Source organism: Telmatherina bonti (assembly GCF_933228915.1).
Source record: "Telmatherina bonti genome assembly, chromosome: 16".
Taxonomy (NCBI): Eukaryota; Metazoa; Chordata; class Actinopteri; order Atheriniformes; family Telmatherinidae; genus Telmatherina; species Telmatherina bonti.
The window spans coordinates 23969211-23990278 of record NC_136614.1 but is presented as its reverse complement, the minus strand read 5'-3'; the positions used below and the strand labels follow the sequence as shown (position 1 = coordinate 23990278).

General features: G+C 39.2%; 1 protein-coding gene across 2 annotated transcripts; it reads left to right on the top strand.

Annotated features, from left to right (window-relative positions):
* The first annotated feature begins 965 nt into the window (after positions 1–965).
* Positions 966–20080, top strand: vegfab (vascular endothelial growth factor Ab). Of its 2 annotated transcripts, XM_079255445.1 has the most exons (8): positions 966–1563; positions 3532–3574; positions 4620–4816; positions 5595–5671; positions 11293–11325; positions 14794–14868; positions 16447–16590; positions 18575–20080. In XM_079255445.1, exons 1-8 carry the CDS (start codon positions 1510–1512, stop codon positions 18594–18596), a joined length of 645 nt encoding a protein of 214 aa, XP_079111571.1. In that variant the 5' UTR covers positions 966–1509; the 3' UTR covers positions 18597–20080. The 2 variants fall into 2 exon arrangements, with proteins under 2 accessions (XP_079111571.1, XP_079111572.1); XM_079255446.1 differs by lacking the exon at positions 14794–14868.
* The last annotated feature ends 988 nt before the right edge of the window (positions 20081–21068 follow it).

Sequence of the window (21068 nt, the reverse complement as noted above, 5' to 3'; positions counted from 1 at the left end):
ACGTCGACTCACCAGGTGGCCGAGCAGGACACCACACAGAAAATCCCTCCTGCAATCAACTGACGGGCAGGAAGTCACGACGCGCTTTTCCACGAACGTGTGCGTGAGATGCGCCAACAGAGGGGGGAAAAAAAAACTCCTGACTTACAGGCGCGTGGTCTGGATCACTGACACAGACGGCAACGTTTGACGGCGCACGCACGCTTTTTGCTGAAGCTACGTGTCCGGGCACACACGCTCCCCAACTTCTGCAAGTTGGGAGTCCTCTTGCGTGGACAAGGCGTGGCGCAACACGGGGTTTAGCCACAAGACTGGAAAATCTTTGCCCCGCATCTGGTGGAGGAGGAAATGAGATGGTGTGACACCCATTATCCACGGCTTTAGCGTTTGACCTTTTCTTTCTAAAATGATTTTCTGTAACATCCCTCGCAATTAAACTGAACTGATCAGACAACCACAGAAAAGTAATCATCAGTAATTTCCTCTTAGAGATTGATCTCCCACAGTCAAATCATTGGGGGGGGGGATTTGTTGCGGAAATCCGGTCTGGCGCTGTTAAATGCAACGATAACAACCCACTGCACAGTTTCTATATATTTATATAGTATGAAATATTCGTAATGTTGCTTACAGAGCAGCAACCTGTTCATGATGTAGATGATGGAAGTAATTAAAAACCACTGTGTGCGATTTAAGATAAGTTTTAAAAAACACACACACAATTTCGACGTCAGAGTGCTTTTTTTTTTTTTTTTTTTTTTTTTTTTTTTTTTTTTTCTTTGGCGCGCATTAAGAAACCAAAAATAATTAAACCATTTTTTAAACGTTGTCACGAGTTAAAATAGATGAAACTTTTAGTTTGCCGTGCTGTGCTGTGCTGTGTGTCTATCTGCTCGAAGGACACACCTACCAATCGCCCGCTTAGGGACTCAGTCACCAACTGCAAGGTCTCAGTAAGCAGAGACCGAAACAGCAGAGGACACGTTTTGTAAAACAGCCTGAGCAGAGCAATCATATCAAACTTTTACGGAGGGATTATCTGTCAGCGCGCCTTTCCCCTCTTTGAACGTGATCCAGAGGTTGAAGTTGTACATTATAGGAGAAGGCTACAAGTTTCAAATGGACAGACACTTGGAGACGGCTGGCTCAACAAGCATGGGATTATTCCTGTAATGTGGATTATTTTTCAAGAAAATAAGGATCTGCTACGGAACGATGTGAGACACTGTGCCTCTTGGATTCTCGTGTTTCTGGATATCTTGAAAAATCTTGGCAATAGTTGAGAAGAAAGAATTAAACACGCAAAAGGATTGTATGCTTTCAACCTTGGGACCAGCATGGATCTGCTATTGAAACCCCCTTACTGAAAGAAGTTTTTAGTCGGTCCACTTGTTTTGTTTTTGTTTTTGGCCTCGTGTTTGTTAACTTCATGTGTGAGAAGAAATTGCCACATTCGGCTGTTTGAGTTTTGAAACGTCGCTTTACCTTTTGGACTGGATTTTCAACACCATGAACTTTATTGACAGTTTGACATTATTATTTTTGACGCTGTCAGCTGTCAAGGTGAGTGTGTTCCTCAGAGAAAAGAAGAGCAATCGATCTCCTTTTGCTAAACGTAGAAGCTGGTCATTAATGTGTAGCTTGTCCTTGTCTTTCGCCTGGCTAGGTCACCGCTCATGTTTAAACAAGCTGAAATGTTTAGTGGCTTTGGGGAGATTTAAACAGACATTACGCAAAGCTGACACTGTATAAACCGAACCCACTTAGTCGTGGGTGGTGCGTTTTTCTGTCCTACAAATGTGACATAAGTGATGATTTTTTCTTTAAATAATGTTGAGAAGTTTGACGCTGGGTGATTGCAGGCCTGCTCTAACACCACCTTGGAGATATTATTACGCTTTAAAGGCGCAGTGGCTCCATTCTGAATCAGGACATGTGAACAGGTTCACTCCCGGCTCTGTGGTGACTCATGGTTCGCTTCCTCGTCTTATAAAGAGAGAGACTCTTGTTTTCAGAAATGAAATTTAATAAAATATCGCTGAACAAACTGGTCTTGACTTCATAGACTAAATTGGTGGACTAGTGAATTTTAATACGCGGTGGAAAAAACACGTGGAAATCTTCCCCTTCTATATAATTATTAATCGAGTGCTGTATGATGTTGAGCAAGGGTTTCAAAGTGTAAAAGAGAGGGGGAAAAAAGCAACACAGCACCTCAGGAGGACCCGTCTTTTCCTGCGAAAGTATTGGACTTGGACAAATCCAAGTCTTTTAGCGCAAAACCTGTGATTTCTCTGAGGTTTTATGCTTCAATTTCCGCTCTCATGCACCTCGGCTAATCCCAAACCAAGTGAAATGTGACTCCTCTGCAGAGTCTGGTAAACTGTTTATTTAAATAATCGGATAATTTAATGATAGCTGAGGCACACTATCAGGGCTGAAGGGTATCAGGATGACGCTTCTGCTGCTCTTTTATCTGTCTACATATCATCACTCGGTTAAAGGGCCTGCCTTCGCAGCTTGACACCCTCCCATTAAAAATACAGTATATAGCCCAGTGTTGGGGGGCTGGGGGTCTCTCAGCCCACAAGATTGGACCCTCTCACGCCACCAGAAGGGGGTGGAGCTTGCACATAACCCAACCTTTTTTTTTTCCACCCCTAACTTTTCATCAAGGAATTCAATTGAGTGTCTTCCTTCAGAACGCCGACTCTTTCAGCGCATGCCGGGTGCCATAGGAGCAGGTCTCATGCAATATTGGCAAGGCATTGCGCGAGTTGCGCGCGCTTCTCAGTGAATAAGGGGGGGAAGAGAAAGGGTATGTGTGTGTGTCTGTGTCGGGGGGGGTGGGATAAGGACGGCAGAGCCTTGTGCGTAGCGAACAAAATGGGAAAGTTGCCCAAAAAATTCCGCTGCCCCTCTGGTGCGGTGACAGCTACCCCCTGTGAGGAGCAGGCTGACATTCATAATGGTTTTATTGGAAACGGTTATTAATCCGGGTTGCCTAGAGGCTGCTGAGCCACACATGAAAGGCTTGGAAACTGAAACAAAACCAGCAAGGCAATTACTAAGTTTATGAAGATTTGCCACGTAGCTGATGAGGCAGAATATAAGTCAGCTTCTTTGGCACATTGTACCTTTGATCAAATGCTTGGCCATATAAGGACTTCTAAACTGTACACAGTATACAACTTTTACACACACAAGGTCAGAGTTGTACCTAATTTGTGAACCTCTTTTACAAAATAGTTATAATTTAAGAAATATACTTAGAAATTATTATATTATTTCTCAGCATTGTTAGCATGGATTAGGTCTGTACGTGTGACTCCTATGACCACTTATGTTGTGTGTTGGGCCAACTCAGATAAGATATCTATTGTGGGTTTTAAAGTTTTGGGAATGGTCAACAGAAATGTCAAAATGCAAACATCTTTTGTACAATTGGATAAGTACAGGACGTGGGTTGGGTTTTTACTGACTTCTTGCACAATCGACTATAAATAACAGCACACTTTTTTCCCCTTACAGAGCGCCCACATACCGAAGGAAACAGAAAGAGGTCCACATGACGGTAGGTGTCCCTCAGGGCACCGTGGGAATACAGTCTGCACTGGGCTCACTGCTTGGCACACAGCCAAACAGAGAGAGTTGGTTTGAATTTCACCTTGACATTAAAGGAAAATTATCACCCCCTAGTGGACATCTTTGTATCTTGACCCTGCAGAGATTTATCCCCCCCCTGAGACTTTTTTTTTTTTTTTCTTTCGTTGTAAATGAGCACAGTTTCCACCTTTAAATCATCATCTGCTGAATGTGTTCACTCTAAGTAGCATTCAGCTGTACTTGAGGTTAAGCTAGGATAAATGATGTGGTCACCAGACTACATTAGAATGGAATGTCACCATCTTGGTCCACAAATTCATTTTGCACAACCCCAGCATTGCCCAATTTAATTTGGACAATCACAAGCTGAAGTTCTTGATATTGCTCAGGCGTAGTGTTGTTTGGTTTGGCTTCCCAGAGGCCTGTTAGTCTGGGTCTGTTTCAGGCTCACTCATGGCCCCTGTGAAGTTTCAGAGGTGTTGTCAGTCTGTGTGCTAATATCTTTCTCAAGAGCAGAACTCCTGCATAGACAGACATGGGAGGTGTGTGTGTGTAAAAGAGAGGGTGCGGGGGGTGACATAGAAAAGCAGACTAGGCTGTTATTGTGCAACTGTAGACAAGGTGAATGACAACAGGCCAGACACGGAGCATAGAAATAAAGTGACACTCAAGTTTTGTGAAGCTGATGGGGGGTCAAGATATGTCTTCTTAATGTCAATGAGAAATTATGTAAGTGTTTGTCAAAGTAGGCCAGTCTTTGTTTGCTTATGTAAACTAAGTGCTTTTGGACTGGACAAAGTAAAGTAAAGTGTGTGTGTGTGTGTGTGTGTGTGTGTTTTTTTTTTTACATCGGCCTTCCATGTCTTTTGACGCTTGTGTGCACGCCAATATTTCATTCAGGTGTCCGTTTAGGTGTGTGATGCTGTCAGTAAACTGCTCTGTTCAGCTGTGAGCAATTGAAACTGGAGCTCCACTGCCATTTTCTAAGTGTTCCCTGTCTCTCTGTCTCCCAGTGATCCCTTTAATGGAGGTGTATAACAAGAGTTTGTGTCAGCCTCGAGAGCTCCTGGTGGAAATTCTTCAGGAGTACCCAGAAGAGGTGGAGCACATTTTCATCCCGTCCTGTGTGGTGTTAAAGCGCTGTGCTGGTTGCTGTTCAGATGAGTCCATGCAATGCACACCAACAGCCAGCTATAATGTAACAATGGAGGTAAGGATGGGTTTTTTTTTTGTTTGTTTGTTTTACAGTAATAGATTTTTCCTCAACAATGACATATGAATGTTCCCTAAATGGGCACATACTGTAAATAGTTTAGTTTTGTCCAAATGTCACACATTAAAGGCTCAAATGTGGAACTTTGCCTGGCTAAAGAGCCTCTTAGGTGTAAGATTTGGGGATTCAGAAAAGGTCAGCAGTTTTATTTTCAATATAGCTCCTTATTGGGATCCCTTTGAATAATTCTGTATGACTAACAGGTAAAAAAATGTGCAATATTTCCCCTGAATGAGATTAAATGTGTCCATTAAGGAACAAAGAGCTGCTGAACTTTGCACTTATTGTTTCAAATCCCTCGTTTTATTCAATTATAACGGCCCGTTAAACAAACTGAAAGATGACAGCAAATCTCACTAACAACATTCAACAATTATCTTCATGTTTGCTTATTTTCTGCCCCCTCTTCCTCCTCCTCCTCCTCTTCTCACACATGATTAGCTAAAGCAGAGGTTATCAGCTGATCAGGAGTTGGCAGCTCCCAGCTCCTGATTGGTCAGAAGGCCTTGAACCATCTAATAATCCGAGTAGTAGGGGGGAAGACTATGTAAATTCCTACACTACCTGAAGTTTGCAGACACTATACAGAAAGAATGAAACTTAGTCCTTTAACCTTACATTTCCAAAATGCTGACATTAAATCATGTCTCAAGAGTAAACTATCTGACAAATTTGACATTTTCTTCTTTGTAAAAATGTCTCTTTTTCATTGCAGATTAAAAGAATAAAACCCCAAAGGCAACAAAATGACATTTTCATGAGTTTTACAGAACACAGCGCATGTGAGTGTAGGTAAGAAACCTCCAAAGTCACACTCCTGTACACACACACACACACACACACACACACACACACACACACACACACACACACACACACACAATGAAAAGCAAATCACTGCACTATTGTGCAGCAGAACAGAGGTTGGTCAAACATCATGTAAAGTTATTGTTTTCAGTTTTCCCTCTGACACATTCAACAGATGCAAATCATGACGATTTTCATCTTATCGCAGTTTCTTTCACTTGACTGATGTTTTTTCGGAGCATGTTTAAACGTATCGCGACAGACATCCTCTGTGTTTTGAATGTGTCCTCATTCCACTGCATAGCTCAGGATCTGTGGCATGTAGAGGTTCCTTCCTGTACCTGCATACCTCGGGAGCGATTGCTTCTGTTATCGATCTCTGAGAAGTCTTGTGATTTTATTTATTGCCTTCTGCCAGTCAGGAGATAATCTGCTGTTTGATTTGACGTTCAGAGGGCACAGATACGTTTGTGGTGAGAAACCGGCACATGTCGGTTAAACGTGGTGTTATTAAATCGATACTTGAAGAGCTTGTTTTATTTCAGCTGTTGAGCAGGGAAATTTTTCTTTTTTGTGTTTTCCATATCTCTATTATTTTCCTGTTGATTTCCCTGTTGATCAGGGAAACTTTCCTTTGTGTTTTCCATATCTCCCTCAACCAGTATTTCCGGATGGAGTGGTGGATCAGGAGTTTGATTCCATCATTGCAAGCTGTCCCTGATTAGCTGCTCCAAAGGGACTGAGAGTACTTAATTTAATACCATAAGCTATATTAACTTAAGCACTCACTCTATGATGGCTCTTAAACTGAAAGTAATTTAGTTTTCTGATATGTTACTGCCACAGTAAGAATTGAATTTGTCCAAAAGTGAAACAAGCAACGTCACCTCCAAGAAATGATGACCCGATCTCAGCTAATGATTAACTGAGCTGTCAGCTCTCTTTGCACTCATGTTGCATTCTGTTAGACTGTTGTTGAAGTCATATCATTACAGAGGCAGAGGTTCAAGCCGTGACGCAGGGTACACATATCATCCTTCCTCATTTCAGGAAAGTCTAAAAGGAAAACAAACATTGCAGGGACAACAGCAGCGCTGGTTGAGGGTCAGGTTTACTTGCTCAGTTGTGGCTTTATGACTTTAATTTGTGTTTGTTGAAACTTGAAACTTTCCCTGCAGGGAAACTTCACCAGTTCGTTTGTCCAACCTTTTGACTTTTCACAAATGTTAGTCAATACCTAACCAGTTTTTGTAAATACTGTAAGCGATTTAATCATTTATTTTTTAAAAAATAAATCTCGTTCACTTCTCACCAATATATACAGTATTTAATCAATGCTTTTTTTTTTTTGCATAATCTTTAGCATTTTTGAAAGAAATTGTATGGTGTACCAAATATCATCTGTACAACACAAGCAAAGCAAATAGTTTTACTGTTCGCAACAATATATGCCATTATGGCACTGGCTGGTGGTGCAAAGGATAAGAATCTGAAAGCAGCATAAGAACAACTGAATCTAAATAAAGCATTAAAGGATGTCCTTTTTTCAGAAAAAAGAAACAAGTAAAGCTCTATTTTTATGTGTTTAAAAGTTGTGACAAAAAAAGTGAATGGAAGTGATACATATTGGAAAAATACCAATTAAATTAAAAAAAAGTAGATTAGTCATTAATATGTTTCAGTTATTTCTTTGTTTACTTTTTGTTTATTTATTTTACTTGTTTAAAAAAAAAAGTTAATGCTTATTTGGGAACGGAAACAATTTGGTAAACAGCATCTCCCTAAATACAACATCCTACTTGATAGTTCTAAAATTAAAATAGTTCCCGAAGAACTGATTTTTTTTTTTTTGTCTGTTATTTTTTTTCCCACAACTGTCTTTTTTTTTTTTTCCTCATGCATCCATAAAGGACAGCTACTTCTTCTACTGAATTAAAACAAATGGTAAAATACTCTATACTGCCACCCTCTGGTGAAACTATACTTCAAAAAAAAAAAAAAAAAAACGCTTTTAAATACGCACTACAGAACTTTAGCCATTTTCCCATCACACACCCCCTATTGACGGCTAATTCGGCACCCTTCTTGCATCCTACCTGATCTGTTAGTTCTCTTTAGCCAGCAAAAGACGATCTTATGATGACTCTTGTTTTGTCTCTTTCTCTCTTTTAGTCTTCTCGCATTTCTTTGCTGAATCAGTGACGTTACATGTTCAAAACAGCCAGTTCCTTATTATACTGTGAAGCTTCAACATCATGTTGCGTCCCGGATGTAAAAGTTGTATAGTACAGTTTCTTAGCCTCAGGACACTACTGGGTAGCAGTGGCTTTAGAAATGCAATTTCCCTCTGAGTTGTGGGCGGAGTCATCGCTACTCAGTGTCCTCATCCGTTTGTGCTGAAGAATCCACCACCATCCTGTGGGCAAGAGCTAGCTCTGCATGCTAGCTTGCAGCCACCACAATCCTACATTACCATCGATTTTCCGCCACATATTTATCCAGCCATACAGCTTTAAGCCAGATGCATCTCAGAGGAGAAAGACAAAGGACTTTATGGATATGATCGTCCACAAGTGAATGCATCAGGTAATGTTATTTTTATAAAGTTTTAACTTGACCCTGTCAGGCTAATAAGTCTGCTAATAATGTGTTAGTGTGTTTTTTTAAATGTTCCAAACAATTTTATGTATCTTTATTCATCGTTTTTTAGTTAAAATAAATTCATATGAATGAAGAATAGCTCCTCATAATGTTGCATAATCAAACTGAACATCTTGCTATGCAGTGGGCCTATTGATGGTTATTTCCCCATCAGTTTTTCATGTGGTAAATGCATTACTGCCAACTGTGCCAGAGATTATTTGCTACTGGGAAATACCCAAAGTAGCTTACTTGATGTTGTAGCTATGTTACCTTTTTACAATTGTACTGACACTTGTGCATTCTCTAATACAGGTCAGTGTTCACATAACTGATGCTGTCTGTCTTTTTCCTGAAGGTTGTTGTCAAACTAAAGCCTCTACCGCAGCATCCTCTTACCTGCATGAGCTTTCACCAGGACTGGAACCAGCGTGACCGAGACCAACATGCTCTCGACACCTACAGAGCCCCCATGCTGATTTACAAATGAATGAATAAAATGTAAGTAAATAACCGTTAAATTGAACTGTACGTGTTCAACAAAAGATACAATATCACACATCCTGTACTCCCACAAACATCTGTATGTCAGATCTTTCATAGTACAAATAATGATTTATTATAACAGTGAACTCATTTGACTTTTTGGTTTTTTTACACATCTTCATGTTACACACTATATGTGAAAATATTTACAAAAACACTAAGAAAAAAAATGATGGTTTGTTTGGCGTGGAGGTATATGCATTTATTCTAAATGCTATGTAAAATTATCTTTTAAACTGAGGGCTTGTCAGACCCGAGGATCTGTGGAGAGGTGATGTCTTTCCTGGCCACCAACAACATAATTTACAATCACTCAATCCTGATTCATTCTGTTATAGACATAATGACATAAAAAAAAATCTAAAGTTAATAGGATGGATGATCATAGGACAAAATATGACAAGACTGAAGTCCAGACACATTGTTTCATGTAAACACTGATTTACACAACTAAATATAATCTGCAATCTTTCATGTTTTTCTAGGCTGAAGAGGCGCCTGGCCGACCACCAGTCTGTCAGTTGGCCACAGGATAGTGATCTGTCCAGCAGTCTCCAAACTGAGGGAAACTATGTCATCTTCATCCCTTGACTTTTGCATTTTACCAGATGGAAAAAAAAACCCAGAAATTTTTGTTGACAGAACTGTGCTTTACTATCATCATGAATTATAAAACTTTGTGTTGCAACTTGTACAGGAATGATTTGTACAAGAAAATAGGAAGAGAAAAAAATAATTATGAGTCAGTCAAAAGCTACTTGACACCTGTACTCTCACCCAGTTTGGATTTGGGAAAAATAAATGAGGACAATGTGACCAAAGCTGCGTCTTTTTCACCAGCACAACAGTGAGGAACTATCTGCTCTTTTATAATGTAAATTAGCCATGTGAAGACAAGCAGCAGCGATAACCATTGACAGGTCAGATTACACCTCTTCTGGTTCTCCAAACTTAAGTTTGTCGATTAAAAAAAACCCAGTGAAAAGTGACTAAATTAGTCTGTGTGTTTTAATTTGAACGCAACTTTTGGTGCACCACGTACAATAATGTGCAAAGGCTTGTGTCTGTACATGTAGCTGCTAAGTAAAAATTACCTCAAAAGACACTATATATATATATATATATATATATATATATATAATGTCCCTGTAATAGGCGAAACTTACTGGTGAAGCCCATTTTTCCCTGCTGCCAGTTGGTGAACCAGTCTGCTGTGTCTCTTGACTACAAACCAGTGTATGGTTTGTTATATCATTCATTGCTCTCTCACAGCAAAGTGTTTCGGTGAATTATGAATGCTAACATGATTAGCCTTTAATTTAGAATTGCAACCCACCACTACACAGACATGTTGATCTGCCGTCTCTTGGGCCTCAGAGTCTGACTGGGCGGAGAGGGCGGGGCAGGAGCTTGTGGCCCCGCCCTGTGGGTTTATTATGTGTAAACTAGTGTCTTTCTGGGATTGCCTTTTTTGGCCTATTGGTTTTACAATGTTTTAAAAGCAGAAATACATAGAAAAGCCATTTTGATCAATTTTTTTTTTTTTTTAACAAGTTATGTCCTCTAGAGATAAATGCCACAAGGACATGTGAACAACATGAAAAACAGGATTGTTGCTGGAGTGGGTCTTTAAATTGAAAGTTCTGAGTATTGCAGACTTTCTTTGTTTTCTAAATTACAGCATAATAAATCAGAAACTAACAAGCTGAGTCTTCTGAAACTGTGGAGACTGTGCAAACTGTGCATCCTCTGAAAATAAGAAACTTGTTATATTTATGTGCAAATCTAGATTACTTAACTTAATTCAGCAAATTTGGACATAGGCCAATGTGAAGGCTGCAGATAATGTGTGCCTGGAGCAGGAGTTTTCAGTCATCTTTAGTTTTTTTCTTTATTCTTTGTGCATGCTTACAGTATGTAAAGGTTTCCCGTCAAATAGAAACTTGGCTGTGAGTCTACGACCATCTTGAAAGAAACATTGTTTCCCAAGACTATTGGCAAAGTGTCGCCTGTAGAGTGTGCCAGCAGATTTATTGCTCCACACTCTCTTATCGACAAGAGCTGTCACATGTATGAGAATTGAAACTAAGCTGGCAGCTTCCTATTGTAGACGTGTTTGTATGTGTGTGTGTACATCCATCAATGAACACATCCACCTTTGTGTGACTGTGTATTGAGTGTGTACACTGCATTATTTCCCAACTTCATTTACTGAGCCAGGCATTTGAAAGTGAGAGCAAGTTTGATCACAGTTTCTAGTAAAGCATGATGACATAACATGATTTGAGAAGATTAATGCGAGCCCACCCATGCTGGTAATTAGCCTTTGGTCTCTGATGGTCCTGATGCATATCTGTTTACCAACGAACAGTTGGCATGCTGTGATTTAATGTCATCTTGTTTTGTTTGTTGCCTTTCAGGTCAAAGACAGAAGTGAAAGAACCGAAAGAAAAGTGAGTACAGCAGCTCTTTCTGCATGGAAATTGGGGATATTAAGGGAGGGGGGGAACAATGGGAACTTGAGATATGTTACTGCCTCGCAAATAAACTCTCTCGTAGCCATCCGCTACTTTAATATACTACTATACTCACTCCTAATGGATATGTATGGAGTTTTTTTTTTTTTTTCCATTTTTTCTTTGTGTCACATCATCCTTTGACATATATACACAAATCCCCTCAAAGCACTTGCATTTTTTCTCACAACCTGGCGAGAGAAGTTACACATGATCATTTCATATAAGGCATGGATAAGCATGCTGCATTTAGTTGATAAACAAGGGGAATACCAGCTAAATCATCGAGTGAATGAGTGACACTTGATGAGGTCATTGCCCTCTCTTTTCTATCTTCATCTTCATCTTTACATTCCTCTCTTCTATTCTTACCTGTTTCATCCCATTTAACATCTGTTACTCTTGCTTCTAATTGCTCTGATATAGATAAGCGTTCTTGAAGACCTGTTAAACTTTTCAGTTCATGGTCCTTTCTTGAGTGATCCTCCCTTCCCATGCAACACTGAGTCAGTGTTGTAAGGGTCAATGAAGCTCTTTAATCCCCCTCTGCAAGGAGGTTGTTAATATTTTTTCCATTGCGTGGCTGCTGTTGTGTGTCGTATTTTGGTTTTATGTCAGGTCGTCTGTCATATAGATAAGGCTCAGCTTTGAGACCTTCTCTTTAACCTTGTCTCAACTGTTTACGAGTCTGACTTTGGTGGTGTGCTTCTACAAAGCAATGCTCCTGGAGGTCATTCAACTTCTGTTTCTGAGGCTTTCATATGTTCATGTTAGTTTTTTATCTCTGGTTGCTAACCTCTCAAGAGGTCCTCAAGCCTGTCATGGTGAGTCATCCTGCTGAGGTTGTGAAACTAGTTAACTGTCAACGTCCCCAAAGAAACTGGTCCTGATCTCTGACAATTAAGGGGAAGTCTTTACATTTATACACATCCTGTTTGGTGGATCAGTTGGTGTTTTGGTTAGACTCCAACTGGGACTTCCACTGTCTTTATGTTACTTTATGACTAAATTCAGTGTGTTTCCATGTCAAGGCAAAGTATTATTTTCTCTGTTGTGGTAGCACACTTACAGCTTGAATGGCAGTGTCATTCGTTTCAGTCAGTCCAGACAACAAAAAAAAAAAAAAAAGCTCCAAAGCTGTTGAATTTACATTCAAGACATATGCCCCTCAGAACATTCATCCTGACTTCAAGGTACACGGGCTTTACCTCTGTTGTGTGGTTCATGGTGAAAAATTTTATCAACTGGTTGTTGTCATCAGTTGCCATGAAATTTGGGGCACATGTTCATGGTTTGCAGAGGATATATTGTAATGACTTGATGTCTTGACCTCCCATTTCCAACAAAAGAAACTTTCCATTGGCTCAAAATTGACAAACGCCAAACAGCATTTGTTAACACCCTAACACACTAAACCAGGATACTGAACATGCTGAAACGGATTGCTTCTAGACCATGCTATTGCAAGCAAATGGCTTTAGCAAAACCTTTAGGAGCCATTAGCATGGCTGTAGAAAAACCATAATAATGTCATGGCACTGATATCTGCTTTGCCCACCCGTGTGGTATTTCAGAGGGCAGGTGGAAGGAGAGGCGCAAAGGCACACACAATTCCTGAAAATTAGACTCATTCAGATGCCAAATTGTAATATTTTCATCGACTACTGCAGCTTGTGCATCTAAGTTTGTACAAAAAGTAGCTTTTACTATACCCAAGAGAAATGTGCAGAAAGCACAAATCAGTGAGGGCAAATATATACATTTGTTTCTTATTCTAACCTGTTGCAGTATTTTTTTATTTTATTACTTTTAAAAAAAGAACTTAATTTCTGATTAATGGAATTACAGACTTAATTGGGATGTGTACAGTTCGGATGTTATCTCCTATAGTTTGACCCATTTAAGCACAATTTCTCCATTGCTGGTCTATAGCTTGGAGTAGAAACTTGTCTTTGTCTTTGTTAAAGTTCATGTTTGAAAGTAGTAAATTTTCTTTCCGTAAATCAGAGTTATTGTACCACATCTGCACCGTACTTTGTGTTTTGATTACAAAAATAGTTTTATCATACCCAGGGAGCAACATAATGTCTGACTCCTTCCTGCACCTGGGAAACACCAGGGGCCAGATGCATAAAGTTATGTATAGATTTGTAACTAAAAACATTATTTGTGCACAAAGGAAAAAAGCATCAGTATTTCGTTGTCCTATTAAAAATTGTTTTTTAATTTTATCCATTGCGTTCATGAATATGAGCTTTAATGACCTTTCTGTCAAGCAAATAGCAATATGCAAATAATTCATTTATTATTCCTTTATTATTATTCCTTGATTATTGGTTTGTCTTTAAAAAAAAATCCTTCTTGCACAACAAATGATTAGTTACTGCAATAAAAACAAATTTGGAGGCAAGAACAATCTTGTTTAAAGTAAAGAGGAGTCTCCTTGGAAAGAAGACCTTCTGAATTTTTTATTTTTATTTTGGGGACTTAATTTTCCATCATTTTACATCCCCCTGACAAAAACATTTGCACACACAGTGTAAAGGATGCCTTCTGTTACAAATACCAGCCTATGTGCAGTGTAAAAATGGTGGGGGGGGAGGGGGCCGTGCACGGTTGTTGTGCACACACATCGTTTATGCATCCAGCCCCTTGTGTCTGCTTCATAAGCACACTTCTGTTTGTTCTCATTGTGTTCTTTTCTGAAACAAGTTGAATCAGCTCTAAAGAGTTGACCCAGATATGTTGAAAGATGTAGTTTTGGTGAAGTCCAAGTCCTTTGTCCTCAATTCATCTGGGAAATGTCCGCCCACGGCTAGCCTCACACTTCTAATTGGTTTCACTCTGCGGAGTCATTGTACTGATTTATAAAACAATCTTTTTGAAAAGTCCTTTGAACCCAACCCGGGCAATGAAGTGATTTTTCTCACAGATCATATGATATCCATCAATTTTCTTTTTTTAAAAAGGAGGATATGTGGATAATTCTGGGTGTATCACTTGTTTGTTTCACCATTTCACAGTCATGTTTTGTTCATCAAATATTGGCATTGTTTTCGCTGCACCTTTGAAATACACATAAACCCTCAGTGAAAGCATTGGGATATAGTCCACTCTGGCATATGTCGAATGCTTTCCTCATAATATGACAAGTTGTAATTCCATAATAATCAATCAGTCAAAAATGAAAAAATTTAAAAAAAAGAAAAATACAATCTACGCTTTTTAAATGACTAATTTCCTTAATTGATTATTTAAAAAAAAAAAAAAAAAAGTAAAAAGAAAGATTGCTGTTACCTAATGTTGGCTTTAGCTGTCACCAGTGTTCGATGTTAACGCATTAGTCCATTTCTGTAGTCAGTCTCTCAGGCATCTTTCTGCGTTGTTGTTCTCTCTCTCTTGCAGAAAATCCCGGAAAGGCAAGGGTAAAGGCCAAAAGAGAAAGCGAAAGAAAAACCGTGACAAAACAATTCATGATGCGTATGTCAGCTCCGCCTTCTCCACCTACCTGCACCTGAGTGTTGCGCTTCTCATAATTAAGCTAATTTGGGAGGAGCTCTTTTGCCCCTTTTAATTTGTACCATTTAATTTACCGTCAACCACATCAATTAGCATGTCGCTTCCGTGTATTGTCCTAACTTTGTCTCGTCAGCCATGCTCTACATATTGAGAAAATACTTGTTTAAGCTGGCCTGTTTGCCAGAGAGTGTTGCTAATGTAACTTCTGCGATTTAAAAAAAAAAAAAAACAATAACTTGGAAAGTGCTGCTTAGTTTGGCATTTTTCCCTTTTGCAAGAAATAAAAAATAACCCATCTCAACCTTTCAAAATCACAAACTAATCTCAGCACAGTGTATGCAAGAATGTCACCCCCTATGGATGAGCCTGGACCAATCACTTGGATGAGATACAACAGCAAAAAACCTAATAGTTTAAATTCTACATAACTACTTGTCTGATAGCTGTGTGACTGATGATGGAAACGTTAAAAAAAAAAAAAAAAAAAAAGCGGGAATAAACAAATCTCAGATCAGCTGTTCGCTGCAACCCGAACCTTCTACTGAAACAGATCACACATCCACCAGCATGGCTTTGCAGACTGGCTCATAGTGTTCTGGTATCTGTGCCGGGATCACCAGGATTGTAATCATGGTCCTGTCTTCAGTGTTGAGTCTGTGCTGCTTTGCTGTGTCTCGCACCCGTCTCTTTGCCTCTCTTTGTTCTTTTCATCTTTAAGAACTGGTTTCACTGTCCTGTGTCTAATGCTGGTACTTTTTTATGTAATGTGAAGATATGAATGATGGCTATCTATTCTTTTTTTTTCCTTTGTTTGGCAAGTACTGTTTTTGTTTCTTTGTTTGCCTACATTTGTGTTAGAAACCATAAAATTAACTCATATTCAGAAGTAATATAAAGATGGCCTCATGTTTCTTCAGTTATCCTACTGTGAACATATTCCTGTGTGTATGTGCATTTGTAATTTGTATATTAAGATGTCAGTGGAATATCTGAGCCTTCATCAATGTTGAGAAATGTAATTTAGATAACTTTAAGCCTCTGTTTTGAATCTCATGTGTCTTTGTGGGAAACAGTCTTTAGTTTTCATTCAATAAAATGAAAATATTCTTAATGGTGCATCAAACAGACCCTTGAGTCTTCTTTTTTAGGAGTTGAGCTTTTGTAAGAGTGAGAGCGAAATGTGTGCTATTAACCTGCAACTCAAAGCTATTTTATGTTATTTTATGTTGCATGAATCGGTGCCGAGCTTTGCTCACTGCATGTCTAACCCAAGTTGTTTGTCAGTGATCTGATCAATGTGGATGGGATGGGGGTGGGTGGTCACTTTAATGCTTGAACTCTTGCCTGCTCTGTGGGAACTTGTGTGCAATATGACCCAAGTGTCACATGCAGAGCAGTTTGGCAGTGGCTCTGAGGGGCAAACTGCAGCATATGAAACGGTTGACCAAGGGGCGACCTATCTTAGGTGGTAATCATACACTGTTATAATCTGCCTCTCCCTCTTCCTCCCCATCTCTGTCTGTCTCTCTGTCTGTCCAGTGTCTGTGAGCCATGTTGTGATCACTGCTCAGTGAAGAGAAAGCGTTTGTTTGTGCAGGATCCTTCAACCTGCCGGTGCTCCTGCAAACACACAGACGAATACTGTAAAGAACGCCAGCTAGAACTCAACGAGAGGACCTGCAAGTAAGCGTTACTGCTAAAGCTAAACTCAAACTAGACCTTCAATATGTTATTGGACAAGATAGACAACCTAGATGCCATTTGTCATAACACAACTAACTAAAAACGCAGCTGTGCTGCCACTTCCGTAGCAGCGGATATAGTTCGCTAGTTGTCCCTTGTTTCCATCGGATGTAGTTGTGGCACATTCTTGCTGCCAAATCGGTTTGTTCTGTCTTTTGCACAACTTTGTGATTCGGAAACAGAGCGTATCCACTAGGAATTAACTCGCACAACTTTCTTCTCTGCTGTTGTATTCTTGTTTTTTGAAGTGTTTGGGTGTCATGTTTCTCAGCTACCAAGCCTGTCCTTTACTATGGTTAAATTCCGCTAACTGGTTGATCTCTAACCTTATTCTGCCAGTGACATCGGTATGGGAGTCCATGTTGGGTGTTTTTTTTCTCTTTTTTTTTCTTCTTTTCTTCAAAACCTTACTGGATTTTTTTATGGTGTCCCCATATCTAACACATTTTCAAACTCATTCAGTTGGTGCTAGATGATGTAGCCCAGGGGTGTCCAAAGTTGGTCCTCGAGGGCCACTGTCCTGCAGGTTTCCCATGTATTCCTGTTCCAACACATCTAGCTTCCACTAAATGGATCAAACAGCCAATGACGTGCACAACTGATTAAGCTCTACTACTAATTAATTTGAATCAGGTGTGTCTGAGCAGGGATACATAGAAAACCTGCAGGATTCTGGCCCTCGAGGACCGGAGCTGGACACCTCTGATGTAGCCTCTGTCCAACAGATGGTCCGCTCATGCTAAGTAAGATAAAACTTGACCTGTTTTTGGGCCAATTTTAAAAAGTGCCACTCTGTATCTAGTGGGAACCCAGGAAACACCCAGGCAAGATTCACATATCCACCTTTAAAACTTTAAAGATCTCACCTATCTTTTACTTAGACCAGTGATCTCAAACTCTGGTCCTTGACGGCTGCTATCTGGCAGGTTTTGGTTGTTTCCCTGTTCCAACACACCTGAATCAGAATCAAATTAATCAATGAGCTTTTTGTCAACTTCTTCACAAACAACGAAAAAATGCCGGATGACGGGCATTTGAGACCCCTGACTTAAAAGGATCTGAAATATTGTGTTGCCAAAATAAATTCACAGCTGTGATTTGCTAGCTCAGCTTACATTGGAAAAGACACAACCCAGACACCAGCCAGTCAAATCAGCTAACTGATCTTGTGACAGACTGCTGCTGTAGTTTAGAACATCACATCCATCCACTGCTTATCGTTTGATGAATCCTGCCTTCTAATGATTGGGATCAACACCAGCGATGAAGCTAGAACGTGTCGCAACAGCATCTGGTGGAAACAAGGGGATAAACTTAAGCAATGCACTTGTGTTGCATGTCGCCTGACTCTAAATGCTAATTTACTGTCATCAGCTGTTATGGCTACTACTGTTACTTCAGACAACTTTACTTTTATATGCAAGTTCAGTCCCGTCTCAAAGCAACCACAAGAAAAGGTAGATATATGTTTGAAAAGCACAGTTTCATAAGGGTGGTTTACGTTGAAGCACCGACTTTGATGAGTTGTGTGCGCAATGCTAGATCGAAAAATCAATTGCAATTTTCTTTCATGCCTTGATTGATTATAAATTTATCGAAATCCCAAAATAATTAATGTACTGCATGCAATCTACCCTTTAGGCATTTGTATTTTCCATGTTTCTAATTTAGACCCACTCCTCACTCAGAACGTGACCTCAAAACTTCAAAGCACACACCACAAATAACATTAGCAAACTTTTTACATCTCCAAAATAACATTTGGTGCAACAGAATCCAATCTCATGAATATTTCTCTCGTGCAATATGAATTAAAAATATTTATCTCACAGTGTCACTAACCAAATTCAATGTAGTATTTTTTTTTTTAAACTATCTCCTTTTCTCATGACCCTATTTGTTTCTTTTGTCTTGTCTTGTTTAGATGTGACAAGCCGAGAAGATGAGAGAGGTGGCAGCACCAGATGTACGAGATGAAGGAGTATTCTAGAAATATTTCACAGCACAGCACTTTGACCTTTGAACCGTAAGCTCTTCTTTTCTGTGGAAAGCATTCCCCTTGGACTGAGAGAGAACAAAGAAAGACTGAACTAAAAGTTTCCTCCCTCTGTATATCTGTGTGTATATTGACGACCATGATAAAACAAAACTTAAAAAAAAAGAAAAAAAGAGTACAGAATTGTTATGCTGCTACAGAAACAAATAACTAAACCCATCATTTGACTAAAAGCAACGTAGCCGCCATGTGGTTTTGCATTTCTAACAGGCTTGCGAAGCAGGTGTAGTCTTACTGTCAATTCATTGTATGCAATTACTTCACTGGATATGAGTCTACTGTGGTCGTGTGTCAGTCATAACAGGCAAGACCTCTAAATATATTTAACTGCTAAGACAGCAGGTGAGACTGAAGAGGACATTAGTGTGCTCTGCTTTCAAAAATGATGGATGGACTTCTTTTGGCCGACGTCTGCGTAAGCTTTTGGCGTACAACGGCAGGACAAACGAGACAGCTGATGGAAGACTGTCTCTGCTTGATATCGCTTCCTTCCCTCTGTGGACATTGTGGGACTGACGTGGACTTATACGGCGTCTTTGCTGCGATCAGAGGAGACTCTGGAATGGTGGTGCCATATACTTTTTAAAGGGATACTGGTTATCAGTATAGCATTAAATGTTTTGCTATGTCCTACAAGAAAACCACTGAAATATCCTATACTGTAGTTTGATTCCATTTGAAAACTGTGCCTCACAAAATGTACTGAGAAATCTTTCGAGTGCTTTTTAAATTATTTTTGTTTCCTTTTTTCAGGAGAGGGGATCGTCAAAGTAGTTTTCTTTGCTGTTTAACTGAGTACAAAATGAATTGATTATGCATATTCTCTGAACTTGTACATACTTAATATCCCTTTATGCCATAGCTCATTCTAGATAATTTATAATGCTATAGAGTATTTTACAGTATTCGGTCTCAACACATATTTAATTTGGTCTATTTATGTATGCTGTGTAATGTACCTGTAGTTGTCTTTTCTCCCTCATGTGCAAGGTCACTGATGGCTACTGTCAGCATGGAGGCTCCCTGTGCTTTTCTAAGAAACAAAAAAAAGAGAAAAAATCTAAACTGATTTGTTAACATTCCCTAAATGGATCGTTGGTACTGATGTACTGATGATGTCTCCTTTTCAACCCCAGTCATCTAAGGGTGTGGGTGCCAAGTAGAGTTTAACTTGTGTTTGTGTGCGCGTGTTTGTGTGAATTTGCGAGTATGAATGAATGTTTGTTCACCCGCGTTTGCTATATGCACATCTGTATGTAAGTGTTAGTGAATTGTATTTAAGTATTTAAGTTAGAAGCAGACCATGTTTTTTTTTTTTTTTTTTTTTTTTGTCCACTGTGCAAAATGCAAATACAAATAAACTACTGCTAGCAGCTCATCATCCTCTACACACTACTACCGTTTTCAATTTGGATAACAATCTCCATCCTGTCTGCCATCAGTCTTAGAGCCTTCATTATTAGTTTTCTTTTGTCTTTTCTCCACTATTAACATGTTTTCTGTGTCTATGTAAAACAGCATATTTATTTGAAATCATATTGTTTTTATATAAAATAAGGAAAAGGTTGCCGTGTTGTGAATGCTGTGTTTCCATGAAATTTAATTAGGCAGCAGTTCCATGTTTTTGTGCAGCAAGCTGTTGTTTACACATCTAACTGGAATCTCTGTGCAATGTAATGTGAAATAGAGCAGAGCAGAGAAATTTAAGAGAAATTTCTGCACGATTTTCATGACCGACACCAAGTCAAATGAATAAACCGCACTTTGACGAAATGTGCAGTAATTTCATATATTAAATCCAATAATAAGCTGTCATTAAAGGGAAAACTATGTTTTTCAGAGAGCCGTCCTCTTCAAATATGAGGAAAGATATTTCATTTCAACAAATTTTGCAAGAGTTAAAAAGAAAAAAAAAAAAAAAGGTTAAGAAATGGGGTGCATCCAGCGGAGTTGCACAACTGAAGCGGTTTGCTTAAGCACTGTGGGTAAAGTTTCAAGAGATTCAACAATGAAAGCAAAGCTTATAATACAAACCAAATGCTTTTCTGAATATTACAGACAGAGTAAATTTGCAGACTAACTTTTAGAACCTCATTTTAGATTGAGTGACACAAGCTATGTTAATAATGTTCTGAGAAATAACTGGGCTCAGCTAATGGTTTTGTGAAGTTAAACAGTGGTGCCAGGGTAAGTTGGACCATCTCTGCCCATAATTGCCTGGGAACACAATTGCATCTAATTGCTCATTAACCTTCGGTTTATATTTTTTAACATGTATAAACATACGTTTTGCAAATTTGACTTCTGCATTTTTTATTTTTTTTTTTTAGAAAAACTGCTGCTAACTCCTTAATTTCAGCAA

Bases quoted from the DNA above. Each gene is read 5' to 3' on its own strand.
- vegfab (XM_079255445.1), top strand. From the start codon at position 1,510: ATGAACTTTATTGACAGTTTGACATTATTATTTTTGACGCTGTCAGCT. The intron at 3,575-4,619 runs GTAGGTGTCCCT...TCTGTCTCCCAG, and splicing joins AGAAAGAGGTCCACATGACG to TGATCCCTTTAATGGAGGTG. The intron at 4,817-5,594 runs GTAAGGATGGGT...TTTTCATTGCAG, and splicing joins GCTATAATGTAACAATGGAG to ATTAAAAGAATAAAACCCCA.